This window comes from Trypanosoma melophagium (assembly GCF_022059095.1).
Source record: "Trypanosoma melophagium isolate St. Kilda chromosome Unknown ctg22segment0, whole genome shotgun sequence".
Lineage (NCBI taxonomy): Eukaryota > Euglenozoa > Kinetoplastea > Trypanosomatida > Trypanosomatidae > Trypanosoma > Trypanosoma melophagium.
In genome coordinates this window covers 263,122-282,767 of record NW_027125152.1, presented here as the reverse complement: position 1 = coordinate 282,767, position 19,646 = coordinate 263,122, and the positions used below count along the sequence as shown (strand labels likewise).

The 19,646-nt window shown below is 39.8% G+C and overlaps 9 protein-coding genes across 9 annotated transcripts; all 9 read right to left on the bottom strand.

The window, feature by feature from the left end:
- Positions 1–247: 247 nt before the first annotated feature.
- LSM04_004683 (WD40 repeat) lies at positions 248–3,175 on the bottom strand (the record flags this gene model as incomplete). The annotated part of the gene is made up of 1 exon (XM_067334614.1): positions 248–3,175. The coding sequence occupies one exon, from the start codon at positions 3,173–3,175 to the stop codon at positions 248–250; it is 2,928 nt and encodes a 975-aa protein (XP_067191721.1).
- A 1,273-nt stretch (positions 3,176–4,448) lies between these two features.
- LSM04_005555 (Arrestin-like) lies at positions 4,449–6,656 on the bottom strand (the record flags this gene model as incomplete). The annotated part of the gene is made up of 1 exon (XM_067334613.1): positions 4,449–6,656. One exon carries the CDS (start codon positions 6,654–6,656, stop codon positions 4,449–4,451), a length of 2,208 nt encoding a protein of 735 aa, XP_067191749.1.
- Positions 6,657–7,561: 905 nt separating this feature from the next.
- On the bottom strand, positions 7,562–8,677 carry LSM04_003527 (GINS subunit; the record flags this gene model as incomplete). The annotated part of the gene is made up of 1 exon (XM_067334612.1): positions 7,562–8,677. The coding sequence occupies one exon, from the start codon at positions 8,675–8,677 to the stop codon at positions 7,562–7,564; it is 1,116 nt and encodes a 371-aa protein (XP_067191684.1).
- Positions 8,678–9,726: 1,049 nt separating this feature from the next.
- On the bottom strand, positions 9,727–10,935 carry LSM04_006308 (Glycosyl transferase; the record flags this gene model as incomplete). Its single annotated transcript, XM_067334611.1, has 1 exon — positions 9,727–10,935. The coding sequence occupies one exon, from the start codon at positions 10,933–10,935 to the stop codon at positions 9,727–9,729; it is 1,209 nt and encodes a 402-aa protein (XP_067191768.1).
- A 660-nt stretch (positions 10,936–11,595) lies between these two features.
- Positions 11,596–12,339, bottom strand: LSM04_002182 (uncharacterized protein; the record flags this gene model as incomplete). The annotated part of the gene is made up of 1 exon (XM_067334608.1): positions 11,596–12,339. The coding sequence occupies one exon, from the start codon at positions 12,337–12,339 to the stop codon at positions 11,596–11,598; it is 744 nt and encodes a 247-aa protein (XP_067191634.1).
- A 701-nt stretch (positions 12,340–13,040) lies between these two features.
- LSM04_008323 (uncharacterized protein) lies at positions 13,041–14,735 on the bottom strand (the record flags this gene model as incomplete). The annotated part of the gene is made up of 1 exon (XM_067334607.1): positions 13,041–14,735. One exon carries the CDS (start codon positions 14,733–14,735, stop codon positions 13,041–13,043), a length of 1,695 nt encoding a protein of 564 aa, XP_067191823.1.
- Positions 14,736–15,364: 629 nt separating this feature from the next.
- LSM04_000612 (zinc finger protein) lies at positions 15,365–15,829 on the bottom strand (the record flags this gene model as incomplete). The annotated part of the gene is made up of 1 exon (XM_067334606.1): positions 15,365–15,829. The coding sequence occupies one exon, from the start codon at positions 15,827–15,829 to the stop codon at positions 15,365–15,367; it is 465 nt and encodes a 154-aa protein (XP_067191587.1).
- A 1,319-nt stretch (positions 15,830–17,148) lies between these two features.
- Positions 17,149–17,688, bottom strand: LSM04_002406 (Amastin surface glycoprotein; the record flags this gene model as incomplete). Its single annotated transcript, XM_067334605.1, has 1 exon — positions 17,149–17,688. One exon carries the CDS (start codon positions 17,686–17,688, stop codon positions 17,149–17,151), a length of 540 nt encoding a protein of 179 aa, XP_067191643.1.
- Positions 17,689–18,786: 1,098 nt separating this feature from the next.
- On the bottom strand, positions 18,787–19,434 carry LSM04_004939 (Amastin surface glycoprotein; the record flags this gene model as incomplete). The annotated part of the gene is made up of 1 exon (XM_067334604.1): positions 18,787–19,434. One exon carries the CDS (start codon positions 19,432–19,434, stop codon positions 18,787–18,789), a length of 648 nt encoding a protein of 215 aa, XP_067191730.1.
- Between the last annotated feature and the right edge of the window lie 212 nt (positions 19,435–19,646).

The following is a 19,646-nucleotide window of genomic DNA, read 5'->3' as shown; positions in this document are numbered from 1 at the left end:
TCTAAAACTTAACAAAAAAAATGGTCCTTTTCATCACTTTTCCATATTTCTCTCTGTTCCTTTTTTCTTTTTCCTCTATCCCTCTCTTCTCAGCAACCACACTGAATAAAACTGAAGAGAATTCCTGCCTAACCTTCATTTTTCTCATTCCTCCGTCGATCAAACAGAGAGAGAGCAAACAAACAAACAAACAGACAGACAATTCACCAATCAACCAAAGACACAAATAAAGAAAGAAAAAAAAGAGTTAGAAAAGCGATCCAGAAAAGGTACCAACAAGACAGCTAGGATACCCAAGTAAGTGATCCATGCTGTACCGTACAGTATTCTGCAGTTGGGCTAACTCTTCCAATAACGGCACAAGTTCCTCACCGCAGCGTGTAATAAGTGGACCATGTGAACGAATAGTATCCGCTAAAATACCCTGAACGAGATCAACATTCTCGCATCTACGAAGCCATTCTGCCAAAAATAAGAGTAATCCACGTAAACATTCCTTCAATCGTTGTAATTCTTCCTCTGTGTAGGAACCTCCTTCTGTGTAGTCTACGGCGCGTTTAATTTCCAGATCAATAGCCTGTGGAGTGGTGAGAGAGAGTAAATAGCTCATTAATGTCTCATACTTATTCTGAATTAACATCCGCTGCACTGGACTGAGTTCTGCCAACGCGGCACTCACAACACGTGGCTGCGTTTCATTAGATCCATTCTCTTTTCCAGAAGACGCCACGACAAGAAATGTAGGACGTAACTCTTGTGTTGTGGGAAGGAAAAAGGGTACATCCCGTTTCTTTGGTGGTAGTAGTGGTTGATTCTTTTCTTTGATTTGTTCCAGTAAAGTGAGATCAAACCATAGAGAACGTGGCACACCCGCCAGTCGTAATCCACCAGAAACAATTTGATCCAATTCATGTCGTTGCTGTTCCTCACGTTTCCGCTTTACAAGAGCAATATCTGTTGTGGCATCAAATAACTCCGCTTCCACATCAACAGAATTTTTCTTGTTTTCATCTTTATTATTATTTTCATCATCATCGTCATCTTCGCTTTGCTGTCGATGGTCAAGTTCACCATTACCGTTAACTCCTAATAATTTTCCATTTTCATGCGTTTCTGTTGCCTCATCCTCCGTCTCTCCATGTGCGGTGGGAAAGTGCAATAATGGCAGTTCACCCACCACACGACTCTTTGGATCTTCTACCACTTCCGGTACAAAACCATAACGGAGATTATTAGACCACAGGAATGCCCCACGTTCTCCGGCATGAGTGGAAATCATAAATAACGCATCCGGGTGAAAGCTAAGAGAAATGGCAGGAGATGTAAATCGGTACTGTCCAACACAGGCGGCAGCGGCGAGATCCCAGATAAGTAATGCCGCATCTCCAGAAGCGGAAACAATATAACGATTGGAATCCGGTGCTAAAGCCAATGCTGTAATAGGACCATTATGTCCATCAAAGACTCGAACGGGTGTGGTCATTTCCTCTGTACTGAGACCCACATCTGGATTGCAGTGATATACACGAATTGTAAAGTGTTGAGCAGCAATAAAAAGTGATGATGGTTGATGCACGCATGATTTACCTACAGGACAACCCGTTTTCAGAACATAACGCAATGTACAGTTAAGAAGATCCCACATTTTTATACGTGCATCCAAACCAGCAGTAACAACAACCGTATTACCACATGCAACTTCTACACATTCTACCGAACTCGCATGAGCTCGATCGGCTGGTTGAAGGGCTTCATCAAAGAGTTGTTTTACACTTTTATTTTGAATACTGATGATTGCCACATTTCCACTGGAGTACCCAACAATGGCGAAATTACCGCAATCACTCATCGCAACAGAGCGTGCGGTGTGGGTTGAGGTGGATATACCACTTAACTTACACTCCAATGCACGTGTATCCATACGCCATCCACACATTTGTGCAGAAGCTTCATGTATAGAAACTACACTAGACCATTGATAATTCCTTGCTGTAGAGCTAGCAATCGCAATAGCAGGTGTCATTTTTAATGCCTCACGTCCCATTTGTTTCTCACGTCCACGTCGTCCAAGTCTTCCTTGTGAAAGTTCCCATGAAGCACGATCAGAAAAAACATGTGTTACACGCAGAGATCGATCTGTACCAGCTGTAAGTAATAAATCAGTATTGTAAAAGGCAGCGGTAGTACAACTTCCCATATGACCACGACGTTCTCGTACCAAAGTTCCAAGACCATCAACTGTATCAAACCTAAACTGTAATAAAGCATTATCTGATCCTGCGGTTACAATAGCGGCATTATCTGTTGGTAATACCACAATGGAGTGAACTGTATTAGTATGTGGAGTTTCCAGAACATCGGCCTCAGATTGTACTTGTTTACTGCGAGTGAGAACACCATCAAGACAACGATTTTCAAGATCCCATAATACCACTTCTCCTCCACTTGCTCCAGATATCAATATACTTTTATCAGTACGAAATGCCAAAGCAGTAACGGCCCCTCTTTCTCTGTGATCAAATGACATAATTTCTTCATTAGTTCCCATATTAAGTACTACTACACGTCCACTACTTGTACCATAAGCAATGATATCCTTATAGTTACTAGCAGTAAGTGAAGTTACTTGAGACATGGTTTCACGTTGAGCATACCATAAACAAGCTCCAGTTTTAAAATTATATAAATGTAATGCCCCAGATGTTGTACCAACCAATAACTTATTTGTATATCCAGCGGGTAACACCATAGCAGAAACCTCTTCACTGCGTTCAATCAAAAACTCACCAAGAAGATTTCCCGTCTTTACCGCACGCACCTCCACTCGCTTATCTTGTCCCACACAAAAGAGTAATTCATCCTGCGCAAGAAGGTGATCTACTTTACTTTGTGTAATATCATGATGCATACAAGTCCAAAGAAGTTTGTGATGTGTAAAGCCGTGAATACGCGGCCCTTCTGCCACAAAACGGTACTTCCCTGTTTGGGCTACAGCACGAACTCGTTTGAGAAAATGTGGTCCACCACGTAACATGGATAATTCCTTACCGCGAAATAACTGAAATGTGTGTCCTGTGGCAATCATAAGGACTGGAGCTCCATAGAGGATTGTACTGCTGATGGGCACATCTCCACAGACACTTCCTACCACACGAAAAGGGGAGAAACTCTCCATCTAAAAATAATTCTTGTGCGTTGTTGATATATTTTTTCTGTTTTTTGCTTTCTTTTCCCCCTTCGCTAGCCTTCTGGTGTTGTCCTTTGTGTGTGCCTTTTTTCCTCTTTTTTCCTGCTTTTTTTTTCTTTTACTTTCTCTCTTTTTGTCTTCCACTCGATTTTTCTTTTTGTTTGTTTGCTTTCCGTGGATTCCACTCTTACACAGACGTCGTCCGACGCTTATTCTCACACTTCCCAAGTATAACCCCCAAAACAGAAAAAATAAGTAAAAGAAAGGCAGCAAATTTATATAACAGAGATATTATATATATAATAGAGAGAAACACACAAAAAAGAGAGTGTATGTGTGTGCGTGTGCGCGTATGCATTCGAATACCGCGCAATAATCACAATAACGAAAAATATAATAAAAAATGATGTAAGAACCATATTAATATAAGAATTTTCTAGAATAGAAAACGGAAAACCAGAGAGTCCTCTACTATGGAGTTAGTGCTTTTGTCTAAAAACACTAAATGCTTTCTGTTCATTAGAGAACCAACGACATATTCAGAGCGTTTAGAAGCAAAAGTATAAGCACAAAAAAAAAAACGTACAAGCCACCCGTAAGCAGCAAAAAAAAAGGCCTACATAAGAAATACAAAACAGAAATGGAGAAAAAGGAATACAACAAAAAAAAAAACATACAAAAAAAACGCCTTGTTCACTAGCTATTAGAATGATGGAGAAGACAAAATGAAAAGAAAAAAGACATTCCCACTTGATTTAGTCTCCCTGGCATTCAAACTCTCGCAAATATACTCTCTGCCTTTTTTTTCTATTCTCACTTCCTATTCACAAAATAATGATAATAATGATAAGAATGGTAATAATAATAATTTCGACCCATACGCAGATATTTAGTATGGACAAGCTTTCGCTCACCTATTTTTACAGCAAAATATGCACAGAAACAAAACATATCAGCTACACACATATATAAATCTTTACTTGGTAAGAAACATTTGAAATCCCTTTTCTACGTTTATTGCACACAATAGAGAAGATCATTACCCCCTTCTTCAGGGGTAAAAACCCCCAGCACAAGCAGTACCGCAAAAAAAAAGTGGTATTAACAAGCTAAAGATTCAAAGGAAAAACATATAACCTTTATTTTTTTTTTTACAGGTTTTTGATTTTTTTTCTCTTTTTTTTTGTTTTCTGTTACTACATTCATTCGTTTTTCTTTTTTTTTTCATTCTCTTTTTTTTCTCTTTTTTGAGGAATATAGACTAATCATCCAGATCGACGCGCTTCCCCCAGGAGGATCGCCAAAATGGATTGGCAACACCAGCACCAGCACCTGGCTCTGAGCGTGGTCGATAAACCACACGTTCATAATCAACATTAGCCCCTTGCTTTGAAGCAAGAGAATTTTTTTTTTTAGAGGCCTTAATCTCTGAAGTAGAGGAAATAGTAGGAGGAGGAATGGAGGCACTTAGCCGCTCCAACTCATCTTCAACGACAAGCATTTCACCACCCGTTACAAAAGGACATATAACGTCTGGGTATGGTTCAGAGTCTTTAGCTATTTCTCGTCCACGGTAATAGTTGGTCCATTTTTTCACTCGTTGGGAATTTCCTTGAGTGTTAAAGGTATCCACGACCGCAATTTCCGTTCTCGCCGTTCCTGTATGAGTCCGTAGTCCATATACACATGAAACTTTCACTTCAAGGAAGGTACGGCATGCATATCCCTCAGTGAGAAGTGTGAGTGGAGTATTATTTGGAAGAATTAACTGTGATTCTGGAATACCAAATTTGTGTTCACGGCAAGTATGATCTCGTAATGCCTTCTCGCGTAAAACTGTTTTGTACTCAAAAGATTCTACTCGTGAACTCATTCGAACACGGTTTACAAGCATAAATACCACCTTTGTTACAGCTGATATACCACGAGAGTTATCAACAACCGCACGGAAAGTAACAGGTTTACCTCGACAACAGATAATAGAATGTATTGAAACACAAACAGAGGCAGTACCTTTCTTAAAGAAAAAGGAAATAGGTACATCAAGTTTATATTCCCACATTTGTCCATCAGAAAAGGCTGGATCAACAGGAATAAATCTATCTTCATCTATTTCTTCTTCTTTCCTTTGGAGTCCTCCGTGTGGAGACTGCTCTTCCTGTTGTGAGTGCTCTTCATCTTGATCCAATGGTTTTTCTTTTTTTACATTCAGACTTTCTTGTGGTGGCGTGTTCTCAGCGTTTTCATCTGATGAAGCATTTTTATTCGAAATTCGAGTAGAATCTCTTTCACTTGTATTGCTATGAGCATCTTCTTTGCCTTCAAAACCTTCACGTTCTGCATCATTGCAATTATTCTCGTCATTATTTTCGGTACCCGCGTTCGTAGCGTCTTCAAAAGCTTCCCCATTCTTTTTCTTATTTTTCTTCTTTTCCATCTTTTCCTTCTTTTTCTTCTCCTTCTCCTCCTTTTTCTTCTCTTTTTTCTCCCTCTCCTTCTCCTTCTCCTTATCCTTGTCCTTTCCTTTCCCCTTCTTTTTACCCTTTTTCGTTTCTGCCTCGTTTGGATCCACTCCGTAAAGATTGTGAAAAGGAGTCAGAGAAGCAGCATCATCATTGATATTATCTCCTTCGCTATTTCCATTACCAATTGCAGCATCTTTCAGTTCATCTTCATTGCATAGAGAAAATTGATGATCAATGAGAACGGTCTTACTACCTTGGCTTACCTGATATTCATCATTACGATTATCATCATTATGATCCTCATCATCATTACGTTCCTCATCATTATCGCTTAACTCTTTGCCTTCCTTCGCAGACGTCCCTTCAGCAGCATCTTCAAGAAGTACAGTACTGGATGATCGTACGTGTGGATTTATTTTCCTGTGTACAGCAATCCACTGTAGCGGATTTACAGGTAACATTCTTACAGTAAAAAATGTTCGGTCTTTCCCTAGGACACGTGTCCCAGCATACAATTTTGTTTTTAAACTGTATGTAAGCCTGGAATATCCAGTTCCTCGGTTATCTGAATATGAAGGGGGTAGAATATCTGGAAGTACTACAGTAAATGGAAATGTATACGTACCAGGCATAAGTCCCACTGTAACTATATTTGCACTTTCCATTGTGTCTACAGTACTTCGATCAGCATCACTCCAATTATCACTGGAATTCTTATCAGAGGTTCCTTTTTCATCTTGGGTAGGAGGAATACCAGCAATAATAACGCGCTGCTTGTAGTAAACGTTACGGCGCGTTTCGGAATCAAAACGCCAACTCAATGATGTACCAAATCGTGTACTCTCTTCTCCAATGATTCGTGTCTCCAGTAAGGAGTACTTAAGAGGATGGTTTACAGTGATTTCAACAACCCCCTTTAGTTTGTCGCCTGGATAGCGGTGCAGGTGCCTCAATAGCACACGAAATGAATCGATGTGTTTCGAGTGTTTTCGAAAGTTGTCCATTTATCTACTCCCACCACCAAAAAGAAAATAAATAAATAAATAAAATAACTTTCTTTTCTTTTTTTTTTTTTCTTGCCTTCTCCTTTTTTTTCTTTTGAGTCTTTTTTTGAGTTGGAAACTTGTATGCGAACTCTCCCTCCCGAAGACGTAAATATAGATATATTTGTATTGCGATCCCCACTCGTTCGACAGAAATTCTGTTTTTTTTTTTTGTTCCTTTTACACTTTGTACAACCACACTTGGGCTAGTGGTATGGGTACTTTCTCTTCCTACAAAAGAAAAAAAAACAAGAAGAAATAAATAGAAAAGAAATCGGTTATAAAGAAGAGAAGGTATAGTAATAAAAGTACAAATAAATATCCCGAACTTCTTTTATTTTTCTATGATACCAATGGTTATACGCTTCCTTTTTTATTTCTATACAACAGAAAATAATAGTGTCCATGCGAAAAAAGAAAGAAGAAGGTCCTTCTTTCTTTTGATAATATCAGTTTATTGTTATTGTTCCTGTTCTTGTTATTTCCTTTAATCCCTACACTCTGTTAGTGCTATCCAAACAGATGACTCTAATCTGAGTCTTTTACTTTACTCGCAACAACAACAAAAATAAAATAAAATAAAACAAAAAGAAAAAATAAAAAAAGAGGAAAGGAAAAAGCCATATGCATACACAAAAATGAGTCGTCATACATGGAGGAAAGCACCGTATGGTAGATGAAAGTAATGGAAAATGGAAATAATTTCCAAAAGTTTGTTGATTATCTATTTATTTAATAATATCAACAACGTACAATACCGATCTTACACCAACAAACACATGTAAACCTTTAATCAACAGAAAGAAAATGAAAACAGGGTCTCCTTTTCACGACCAATAACACCTCATATATACATATTCCTTTCGTTACGTTTGGCGAAGCGTACGTCGTTTCTTTACTGGTGGTGATAAGACATCATCTGTAACGTTTGTTAACGTTTCCGTAGCATCTGTGAGGGAGGATGCACTTGTTCCCGTAGCTCCGGTTGGGGTATGACTATACAGTGATGGCTCTCCCTGATGTTGTTGTTGTTCTGTAGTAGTAGTAATAGTACTAGTAGTTCCCCTACCTCTTGTTGTTGTAGTTGTCATCATCATCATCTGCTCCGCACTAAGTTGCGTGGTGGCTGTAATAGACGGCGTCGCAATGGCACTCCCACTCCCATCTGTTGCAATCCCCATTCCACTACTCACACGTGTTGGTGTTTGACTCTCTTGCCGTATTGTATGTGCGTTTGTGGCTGTTGCTATTCCAGTTCCATTTACTCCTGTAGTAATAACGGCCCCCACGCGGTGTTCGCGGCGGCGGTGCATCTCCGCGGCCTGTCGGAGGACCACCGCAAAAGAAACGCGGAGAAACTCGAGTTCGTGATGGACGATGTTCGTTAATTTGATGCCGGGAATAAACACCGGCGAGCCCTCCGCCTCAAACACCGCCATACTCCGCTGCAGTTTGCGCCGCCGGGTCGCCTTCACTTCGGCGACGAGCCGCACAACTTCCGCCACGTGTGGAATGTCCTCCGCGGCCGCACTCCCTTCACACAACTGTTTGACAACTTCAAAGAAATAAAAGGGAAGAGCCTCAAAGGTGGCATCATTCGCCTTTTCCCGCTCCAACACATCCCGCAGGAAAGATACGGCCAGAAACGGCGGGGGGGAAATCGTGCAGGTGTCGGTTTGGCGAATGTGAAGTGCGAGCCAAAGTGGGACTTCCACCGGGTGATTCGGCGTGAACGGACCATAACGACCACCAAAGGCAGTACTCACTCGCGGCATCGTGAATCGTGGTATCATCGTTACTGTTACTTCCATTGCGGCAAAGGAGGCAAAGTGATATACCGTGAATGCATCACTTTTGTTTTTATTAATATGATGGTCATGGCTGCCGTTGCTGTTATTGGTATTCCTCAAGGTAGTGGTTGTCGGTACAGAGGTTGGGTTTCCACTCGTCCATGAGGAGGAAGTAGGTCCATCACCGCTCATCCTCAGATAATTTCTATTGATTGAGAAATGTATTTATTTTTTTTTTTCTGTTTTTCTGTTTCCTGCTCCTCTCTTTATTATTTTTTATTTTTTCTTCTTGTGGTTCTTCTCTTGAACCCTTGTTTTCTGACTGACGGTCATAAATAAAGGAAAAAAAAACGCAGATATATATTTTTTTTTCTTTTTTCTTTTTTTAAGCGGAAGAAGAAAACTCTATTTATATTTCACATTCATTAACAATTTTTATTATTTTTCCTTTTGGAATTCGGATCCATAAGAAATTCCATCTGACGGTACTTGGTATTACACTGATGACCCTCCCATTTCCTTTAGGGAACGCACAGTCGTCGCAACAGCGATTGTAACAGTAATAGTAGCAACAGTAAAAGCGACAGTACACGAACAAGAAGAAGAACAGCAACGATAACAATCAACAACAACAACAAAAAAGAGGTCATAATACACAATTCAAATGACTTCTGATACCTCTCTTTCTTCTTACCAAAAAGAAAAGGAAAGCAAGAGAATACTAATAGTTTGGCACATAGCACTCTCAACACACCCCACCTCCTCTTCCCCCACCCTATGGTGGTAGTAATATAGTAATAAAGACCCATAAACAATGGAGAAACTATACCATATTAATATTTGTGTAGTAATAACTGAAATCATAAGGAAGTTACGAACAAACACATGTTAGGATTCCGTAACTACCGGGAGCTCTTCTTGTGAAAGATAGTAAAGGGAGAGGAACAGGAAGGAGTAGGATGATGAAATAAATTTAAGAAAAAACTATTTTTTTCTCTCCCCATTTATTCCTCTTGCTCTTTTTTCTCATAATCAAATAGAATCATAATAAAGAAAACTCCCAGGGGTACATATATATCCAAGGAATCTCTCTTCCTTTTTTTTTTCTTTCTTTCCTTCTGCTTTCTTCATTCATTTATTGAGCCCACTTAGACAGTTCATCTATCAATGTGCGTTACACATTCACTTCACAAATTTTTTTACATAACTTCCTTAGATGCAATCATCATCTTTTTTCACTTTTACTCTACCTGTTCATATACATAAGATGCAAAAAGGTACCGAATCAGAAGAGCCAACACGCAAAAACATGCCTGAAGCTTTAGAAGAGTTCTTGTTAGAACTTCCTCACGCATATCTCCATACCACCACAATATGAGATTTAAAAGTGTGCAATTTTTACTATTTTGTAAGACATCGCGTTTAGAATCCCACTGTGGAACACGATGACGTGGACATGGTATAATATGAAATAACTGTGGTAATGAAAGAATAAAATTTATAAATTGAGGAGCAAAAAACAACATAAGTGTTTTGCTATATTCTCCTGTAACTCCAGACACTGAAAGTACGGTTCCCGCAAAGTATGTATAACTATCACCAACAAATATACTAGCAGGATAGTGATTATAACGCCATAGAGCTAAACTCACACCTACAAAAGGTGCAAGTAATCCAATAGCCATGAGTTGATGCATAGACCCATTATTAGAGTTATAATTGTGGTTAGAACCTCCTGCACGTTCTAAACGAAGTTGTACAATATTATGGAAAATACACGCTATTGCAATAGTGATACTTTGACCCACTTCCACACCATTTACACCGGCAAGAATATTAATACTATTCGTGCAAAATACACATAATAAACTTAGACATACAAGGTAAAATCCACCAAGGTATAAAAAAGAGGTATTTAAATATGGTATCAATGGAAGTGGAACAGCAACAGAAACACTCCCATCGTATGCTAACACTAATGGAAGTGAACCAATAGCAGAAAGTAACATTTTATGTCGCCAACGTACCTCCAATACATCATCTACAAATCCAAGTAATAACATCACTGTAATAGTCGTTACCGCAGCATCCATCTGTCGTGATGCGGATGCCCCAAAAGCTATTAACATTTCTGCTACTAATACAGACAAATATACCGCTCCGGCGAGAATACCTAATGACTCTGGTACAATAAGCCGTTTATCAGCATCACTAAGTAACTCATGGGGTGTTGCCGCAATTCGCTTTCGCTGCTCTACTGTTGATTTGTTAATATCAATGCCACAGATACGACGTTGTATTAACTTTATACGTGCTTCTGGTATGAAATGTACCGTAGCGGCGTAGGCGATAACACCAGCGAGGATGGCAACAATGAGTTCCACACTATGTGAATAGGCGGAGATGAGAATATCTTCTGCCGTGACACCAAAACCGTATAGAATCTCCATCGCGTGAAGTAACACGAGATACACAATGAGAGTGATATTTAGACACAATAATAATGATTATAAAGAAAAAAAGAAAAAAGAAATTTTCCTTAAACTATTTGATAATACTCAACCCCTTTTCGTTATATTAGATTTTCACCTTTTTTTTATTATTCTGTTTTTTTTTTGTGTGATTTTGTAGAGTTGTTCGTCTTTTTTCCCCCTCTTTGTTGTTGTGTTATTCTTGTTACTGTCACTCTCCCTGATTTGTGTCCGTTTAGTTCAGTTACTCTTACACCTGCACGTGTTCACTGGGAAAACGTAGAGTGGGTAAACAAAAGAACATGCAAAGAGGTAAAAAATAATAACATTCCAGTAGATAAACCCAAATAAGCATACCATATATATATATATATATATATATATATATATATACTAAAAAAAAAACAGGGAATATAAAATTTGGATCAACACTGCTGGACCCAATAGAAAAGGAACAAAAAACACATATGTGTATATATGTTTCTAAATATTATCGTTATTTCGTATTTTAATCAGTGTGCACTCCTCCAGACCTCAAAAAGAAAAGAGAGAGGGAGAGTATATATATATATTGTTTAAAGGGAAAGAATGAGTACAAATAGAGAGAGAGAAATAAAGAGCAGATGTGTGTATTCTCTTTCAATCATCCCAAACATCTGGATTGCTGTTAAACAAGGAACCACCACCTCCTCTTTTCCGCTTCATTTTATTACCTTTCCCATGCTTCACTGCTGGCTCCGTATCCTCCTCTTCCACTACCACTCCACGGCTCGTCTCATCATCCAAATCATCACTAGATGTAACTTCTTCTTCATCCTCTTCTTCCTCTTCATTATCAGTAGAGAGATTTTCCGTTTCTTTGGTAATAGATTGATGGGTCTTCTCTCCACGCGCCACTTGCCGCAATGCCCAAAACTTATGCGACCGTGATGGTGTTAGACGAGCGAGAAATGCCGCCGTCTGCCGCAGCACCTCCGCTGAAACCGAAGGATCTTCTTCCCCTTCTTCAAGCGGGACTATCATATCGGTGGTTTTCAACTTTGTTGCCTGTGTTGGTACAGCTTTTACAGGTGTTTCTTTAGTTAAAGAAGAAGAAGTTGAAGGACCCGCCACAGCGTTTTTACGCTTCTTTTGTCTTTTACCCTTTTTACTAGGAATCGCCTGTGCAGTAGAATCATCAGGAGAGGCGGAGGGTTTCCTATCACTCTGTTCTTCAGAAGGTATGGAACTTCTCCCTGTAGCTAGCTCGCCAAGAAATAATGCGGCTATTTCTTTTTCTGTTAATATCACTGAGCATTCTCTATCCTTCTCTTTACGTGAAGTCTCTACCTCTAACTTGGGGACTTTTAGTCGTCTTGTCTTTTGTGGGCGTTTCTGTCCCATTACTTCTTTTTATCTCGTTTCTTCGCACACACAACTAGAAGCAGAGACTCAACAACTAGTTCAATAGGAGACGCACGCTGATGATATAGCTGCTTTCCCCGTACTTATCATAAAAACAAAATAGAAATAAAACAAAAAATGAGGAAAAAGAAAAGAAGAAAATCGTGGGAAGAATCAGAAGGGAAAATGTACCCTAAACCATAAATAAAGAAGCTACTAGCATAGTGTTTCTATACTCTTTCTTTGCATTTCCCCCCCGTTGTATTGATAAATTGTACTGTATTACATATGAGCATAACACATGTTGATAAAACAAAGAAAAGGAGATGATGGTGGTGATGAAACTGTAAAAGAAAAAAAAATTGGAGGATTAGAAAAGATAGAAAAAAAGAGAGACATATCTGGATCAGAAGTCCTCACGATACATTTACAAACTCTTTTTGTTTGTTTGGTTTTGTTTTTTAATGTTGCCACATTTTACGACGAATCCAATTTTTATCATCATTCAGCAGCAACATTCCCGTTACTTTTGTTCCACTCTTGTTGTTTTTTTTTGTATATATTTCATTGGAGTTTCCACATTATTTGCTCTCTTCTGCTATTAAAAAGACACAGAAGTCTTATTTTACAAAAGCGTCTCTTTTTCTCCCTCCCTCCCCCCCCCTCCTTCTCTCTTTCATCCCCATTCATCATCCTCCCTCCTACGACTTTTCCACTTTACGTTTACGTCTATTCTTTTTCTTCAGTGCAATGAGTGCCTGTCGTGTAAACATGGCCTTAATAGCGGACTGTATGACCGAGACAGCTTCATACTCTAAATTCGCCTGTGCCTCCTCTGCATTCCTCTGTGCCTCCTGCTGCTGCAGCTCGGCGTCTCTCTGTGCTTTCAGCATCAACTCCGTCTCTTTCTCCGCTGTGGCCCGCTGCAGCCTCTCTGCGCACTGCTGTCGCATCTGCTCTACATCAATCTTGCGTGCCTCGACCCGCTTCACCTCGCCCTGATTCTTTCGGTCCCACAGTCCGGCGAGTTCATCCATCGCGGCGGTGCGTTCCTGCAGGTGGGCGGTGAAGTCGGCGTGTGCCTGCGCCTCAGCGGCCGCCTCCGCCGCCGTCCCCCGCGCCGCCTCGACGACTTCCCGCGCGGCCTCCCGCGCCTCCCGCCCTGCCGCCTCCGCCGCCGCCGCGACCGCCGCCCGGACGTTCGCCCCGTCGTCCTTCACGCGCCGCCGCTCTTCCCGCAGCCGCCGCTGGAGGTCCGCCACGCGTTGGCGCCGCTCCGCCACGTCCCGCTCCCGCCGCTGGCGCTCCGCCTTGAGGTCGTGCTGCAGCTGCTTCACGTTCTGGTTGAGCTCCTTCTCCTTCAGCACGAGCTCGTCCGCCCAGCGCTGCGCACTCTGCTCGTCCGAGATTAGCTTCGCGAAGCGGTCAAAGTGGGAGGTGAGGGGGATGCGGGGGGCGGCGGGGCCACGCGCCACACGCTTCATCTGCATCGTGTTGCCAAAGCGATTTTTGGCCGTCGAAAGGGTCCCCTCCTTCGACTCCGTGCCAAAACTCTCCGAATCGGCAGAGCGGCCGTAGCGGCTGTTCGTGCGGGTGAGGGTGCCAGAGGCGGTGGACGGCTTAGGCGCAGCATACCCCGTCGTTAGTTCTCGAATAACAGCTTGTAAGAGCTGAATTAACTCTGTCCGTTCATTTCCAACCTTTTTCCAGTTATCCGCATCATTGGGATTGTCCTTGAGTTGAACAAATAGTGCTTTATTGTGTTCACGTAATTTACGAGAAGTTTGTCGTAGTTCCTCCATAAGTGCCGCTTTTTCATTATCATGTACAGCAGCGAAACAACTCTTGTCTAACTCTGGTTCATCTGGACTTGGGTTCATTTTTTCTGTCTGACGTAGCAGTTCACTATAACGTTGTTCAAGACGTTGCTGCTCTACTACCAAGTCCGCCACTGTGGAACGACCACCTCGTTGCGCTCTTGCCGACATCTCTAGTGCCGCATTCATTTCACGAATTGTCCTACGAGACATTTCCTCAGGTCTACCAACAAATAAAGCAACTTTACGTGGAACTGCTGTGTTTGACGCTTTTGATCGATCCAAATTACCAGAAGGAGTCGTACTCGTCGATCCTGCAAGTGCGGGAAGAAACCCACTGGAAGGATTATCATCTGGAGCAGTGGTGTCAAGAAGACTTAACAACTCTAATCGCTCCACTGCCTTTTCCAGTGCAGCCACCACACGATTGGTGGAAAGAAAAGCAAGTGGTACAGACTCAAAGTCAGCTTCATGTGTAGTGTGTTGGGTAGCGTTGAAAAGATCAACAGTTTTACTCACAGTAGACGGTGTGCTACCATGTAGGGCACTCCCCACTTGAAGTGTACCTACTGTACTCATGCCTTTTGGTTTTTCTTGGTTTTTTATTTTTCTTTTATTTTTGTCGCTTTATAAAGGAAATTCTCCAAACCTACTCCTTTTCTTTGATTTAGTTCTTTATTTCTTTCCTTTTCCGCGGTGGTCTTCAGGTAGTTGCTCTTGCTATATCCACTAGTCAAGCACCGTAATAGCACCCGCTGAGAGAAGAGAGAGAAAGATAAATGAAAAAAAAAATTGCAAAAAAAAGTGTATATAACCCACATATATATATATATATATATATATATATATATATATATATACAACACAAAACGAAAACCAAGTACATCCATTTTTATTCATCATCATCTTGTAAAGAATGAATTTATACAATAGAGTTGTAATGACTAAGCATGTCGCAGTTTCACTTTATACGCAGTGAATACAAATAGTACCTCTTTAATTGGGAAACCATACACATATATACACAGAAATAAGAAGAACAAAAGCAATGACAACAACGATGAAATCAGAATCCCTTAACAAAAAAAAGGAAAAATTCATACGTATGTTTTTATGTATTTTGGTGCAAGTATTACAGGTCCTCTTGTAAGGGTATTTATACGAACTTGAGAATTTACAAACAGTAAAGAGAAATAAAGAATATACACTTATGAATTAAGTTGCCATTCAGAATGACATTTTGTGCATTGATAAAATATTGTCTGACCTTCATCTGCACTTCGTGTTTGTCTTGCGAAGACCTTACACTGACGATGTACTCCACAATTTTCACAAAAGGCCTCTTCCAATACACGATTATCAACTTGAGTGGTTCCCAGGGTTGCCTCTCTTCCACCGGCCGCATTCGCCTTTCTTCTTCGTGAGATGACTTCTGCCTCTGCTGCACGTATTTCCGCGGGTGTAAATAAGAGAGCCGCTGAAGTGTTATTACAGGCATCAAGCAAGTAGGATTCATACTGTGTTCCTGTTTCGGATGACTGCACACTACCGCAATATTGGCACCATGTCATGGATGTGTGTTGATTGCCATTCTGCTGTGATACCCACTGTCCACAGACAGCACAGTAGGTAGAGCCCAACGCCAAAGCACGTGAAAAAGTAAAAGTGGACATTTATTTTTATTTTTTCTTTATTGTTGATATTTATCTCGTTTTTGTTATTTTCTTGTGTTATCGTTAAATATCTTTATTTTTTCCTAGTTCTTTTTTTTTGTTTCTCTTTCACTCCCAACCAGCACCACTACTACTACTACTACTAGTATCTCTCACACTTGAGAAAATCCTCTTTATAAGTGTCATATTAATAATAATAAATCAATAAAACAAAGAGAAAATAGAAAAGAAAAGCAGCAAATAATAGTAGTAATAATAATAACTGGGAAGAGAATCCAAAAAGAAAAATAAAAACGACAACAGTAGAATATTAAGGTCATATTTAGGGGAGAACGATATATACAGGCATACATATGCTTTACCAACAGTGGTACTTCCTATTTAAGGAAATGGTATACCTAAAGAGAAATAAGAAAATGAGAAATAAATATAACTTCCCTTATTCCTAATTCCCCATCCTCCCCCTCCTCCTCTTTACCCCATTACACAGAAAAAAAATATGCACATATTACCTAAATGGGGGAAAAGACAAAAAAAAATTGAGTAAGAGGAGGAACATATAAAAAGAAAAGAAAAACAATCAACGACGAGCGGAAAAGAAAAAAGTTTCCAGATCCTCTTTTTCTCAATTGTTTTTACAAGTCAATCAGTCTTATTTTTTTTCCTCCCTTTATTCTTTTTCCTTGTTTGTTTGTTTCTTTGTTTTTTTTTTGCCATTGCCCACACAGTCAAGAAACAACCTGACCTCAGAAAAGACGGGGTACGAGAGCGGAAAACACACACAAAAAAAAAGCAAACAAAGAAAAAGGAAAAAAGGGTTATGAGTACAAACAAATGTCAATAAGAGCCACATAAAGAAGAAAACAGAAAACAAAAATAAAAATATGGCCACATCAAACAAAAAAAAAATCCCCAATGACACATCAAAACATACATTGCAAACCCATATACTAGACAATTCACATATGCAATATAGTGGATTTGTGGTTTTTCTGATACCAGAAAAGAAGAAAAGTACCTGTCAAATTTCTTTGTTTTTTTTTCCTTTTTTAGGGGGCAGGCATTTGTTACTTATTTTTTTCCTATTATTGATTACTTCCCCATCAAGAAAACGAAAATATAGTGGAAAGTACAAAAAAAAACAGAAATCAAGAAAAAGGGGGATGAAACAGATAAAATAAAGAACAAAAAAACGAAAAAAAAAAACACGAACATCAGCTACTCCTCTATTTCAAAAAGTCACTTTCTGTCTGATTTGCTTTTTTTTTTTCTTCTCCACTTTCCGCAGTCTCTCCCACACTTCCCCCCACTCTCACATCTTAGGAAACGAAAAAACCGAGGATAATGTTAGCAATGCTGGAGAATAAAGCAATACACACCATGGCAAATCCCTCCACCATCTTCCAGTTCTGCTGTTTGTACGGTACAACCGTCGTGAGAAGTGTTGGATCGTCCATGCAGAATCCCCTTTCCCACGCCACAAGAGAAACCGCCAGAGAAATCACCGCACACACAAAGGCGAGAACGAGCAGAATGAGAATTGGCACGCCGAAATCCTGCTGCTTGGCGAACAGGAGCCGCAGGAGCGTGAGGAGGAGCACGAGGACGCCGAGGCCGATGCCGCCCACGACGGCCCCCTCCATCAGCTGGAAGGCGGTGTTGTAGCCCGGGCAGAGCGCGTCCCGCACGGCGAGAACGGTGCCGGCGTCCTCAGCCCGCAGCCGCTGCTGCCAGATGGTCTGCTCCGTCGTCATTGCGGCGGACTTTGCGCGGAAGATGGCGGTGCTGCAGACAACGATTTGTGCGACCAAGTACAGCACCGCAATGAGGAAGGAGATCAGGCGCAGAGCGTGGGACATCACAGGCACACACACGGACGGGCTGGTTCTTTTCTTTCTTCCTTTTCTGGTTTGGTTTGGTTTAGTGGCTTAGGTACTGGTGTGTGTGGAAAAAAGAGAGAGAGATAGAAATAGAAATAGAAATACCTTGGAGAACAGAGGTGTTGAATCAGGTCCCCACTAACACTATGATCGTATGCAATGCGGAGTATGCAGAACTATAATAATAATAATAATAATAATAATAATAACAATGATAATGATAATAATAACTAACTAAATAAATAAATAAATAATATGGTTTCTAGTTTGCTCAAGTCCCGTACAAAAAAGTAGCACAAAATAAATGACAAAATACAATCACCGCCACTGAACTCCCCATTCTATCGGAGAACTCACAAAGTGGGATATCCCAACGTCCTTTCCGCCCCATTAGCCTTCCGCACCAAGAGGTAGATTAAGGATTGGGTAAGTGAGGAAATGAAAGAAGAAACAAAAAAAAAACAAAAATCGAATACCCTCTAATCGTCCATTCAGCAGCATTTCCCATACATTATTAAAACATTCCGGTAGACTATGCGTGTCCCAGAGTCATTACAGAGGCCTTATTCTCTCCACAAACCCCCATAATACGACCAGTGATAGTAACGATAGAGAACTAGAGAAAATGGGGTTCGCGTTAATTAAAATACATAATGACAGATACACAAATATCAAATTATTTCTTTCATTTTAGTTTGGATTTCATTAAAATAAAGAGTATACAGGAGACACATAAAACAAAAAATAAAGTAAAAAATAAAAGTGAAAAATCATGTACACAACAAGAAATGGAAAAAACAAAACAGAGAAAAGGTCAACAAGGCACATAATGGATAAATCAAAAATAGAAAGGAAGGAAGACCATAAACCCCGTTATCACTAATGGAAATCAACCAGTTACGGCATAGAAATATATATATATATATATATATATATATATTTATTTATTTATCTATTTACGTATGCATACTATCAAACAAAAACAACACCTAATTGCATCATATGCATTTGTATGAAAATAGCAAGGGTAATTCCCATCGCCAGAGATAATAAAAAGAAAAAAAAGATTTACTTATTTCACAAAAAGCTGGTTAATATTATCGCCGCAGTGAGCATAATTGCAGAGAAAGCGTACATGACAACCCCCCCAGATGGCATCGAGTATTGTATCCCTGGAGGAATATAGTCATCAGAATCATCAGTACAAAATCCATTTAAGTATACCTTCACAAGCGTTGAAAGTGCGATGGAATTACAAATAATGGTAATCCAACCAAATATCCAGACAAAAGGCAACATAGCTCGCGTAAAGATAGCGGCCGTAACAAAGACAATGGTGAATAAACAGGCAAATATTGCGAGCAAAGAGAATACCTGTCCAAGTTTCATATTAGATCGAAATTCCGTGCATGGAACATCGTTAAAGTTGTACTTTTCGAATACATGCTGTGGAGCGAATCCGTAAGGTAATGCAAGGGTGAGATTATAGTAATAGTGAAAAAAATCAAGGCTTATTTTCCACGTAAAATTTGCCCCATCTATTGGAATATCCACGTCGAACACGGGAAAATCAAGTAACTGTAATTTTTTAATACGACTACCCGCAATATTCTCACCATAAATGAGTGGGGATTCAAACAGAGTACATGAGAAGCCAATAATGATTGACACAAAACTTGCGATAAAAGGCACCAGCACCGCTACAAACCTCAATCGAAAAGGCATGGTAATAATACTATGGAGAAAAGTTGAAAAATAAATAAATATATATATATATATATATATATATACTGTGATTTCTCTACGACCTAGAAGAAACAGAATTATTTCAAAAAAAAGTCAATATATAAATATATATATAAATATATATATATATATATATATATATATATATATATATATAAGGCAAAATGCATTACATACATACATACGTACAT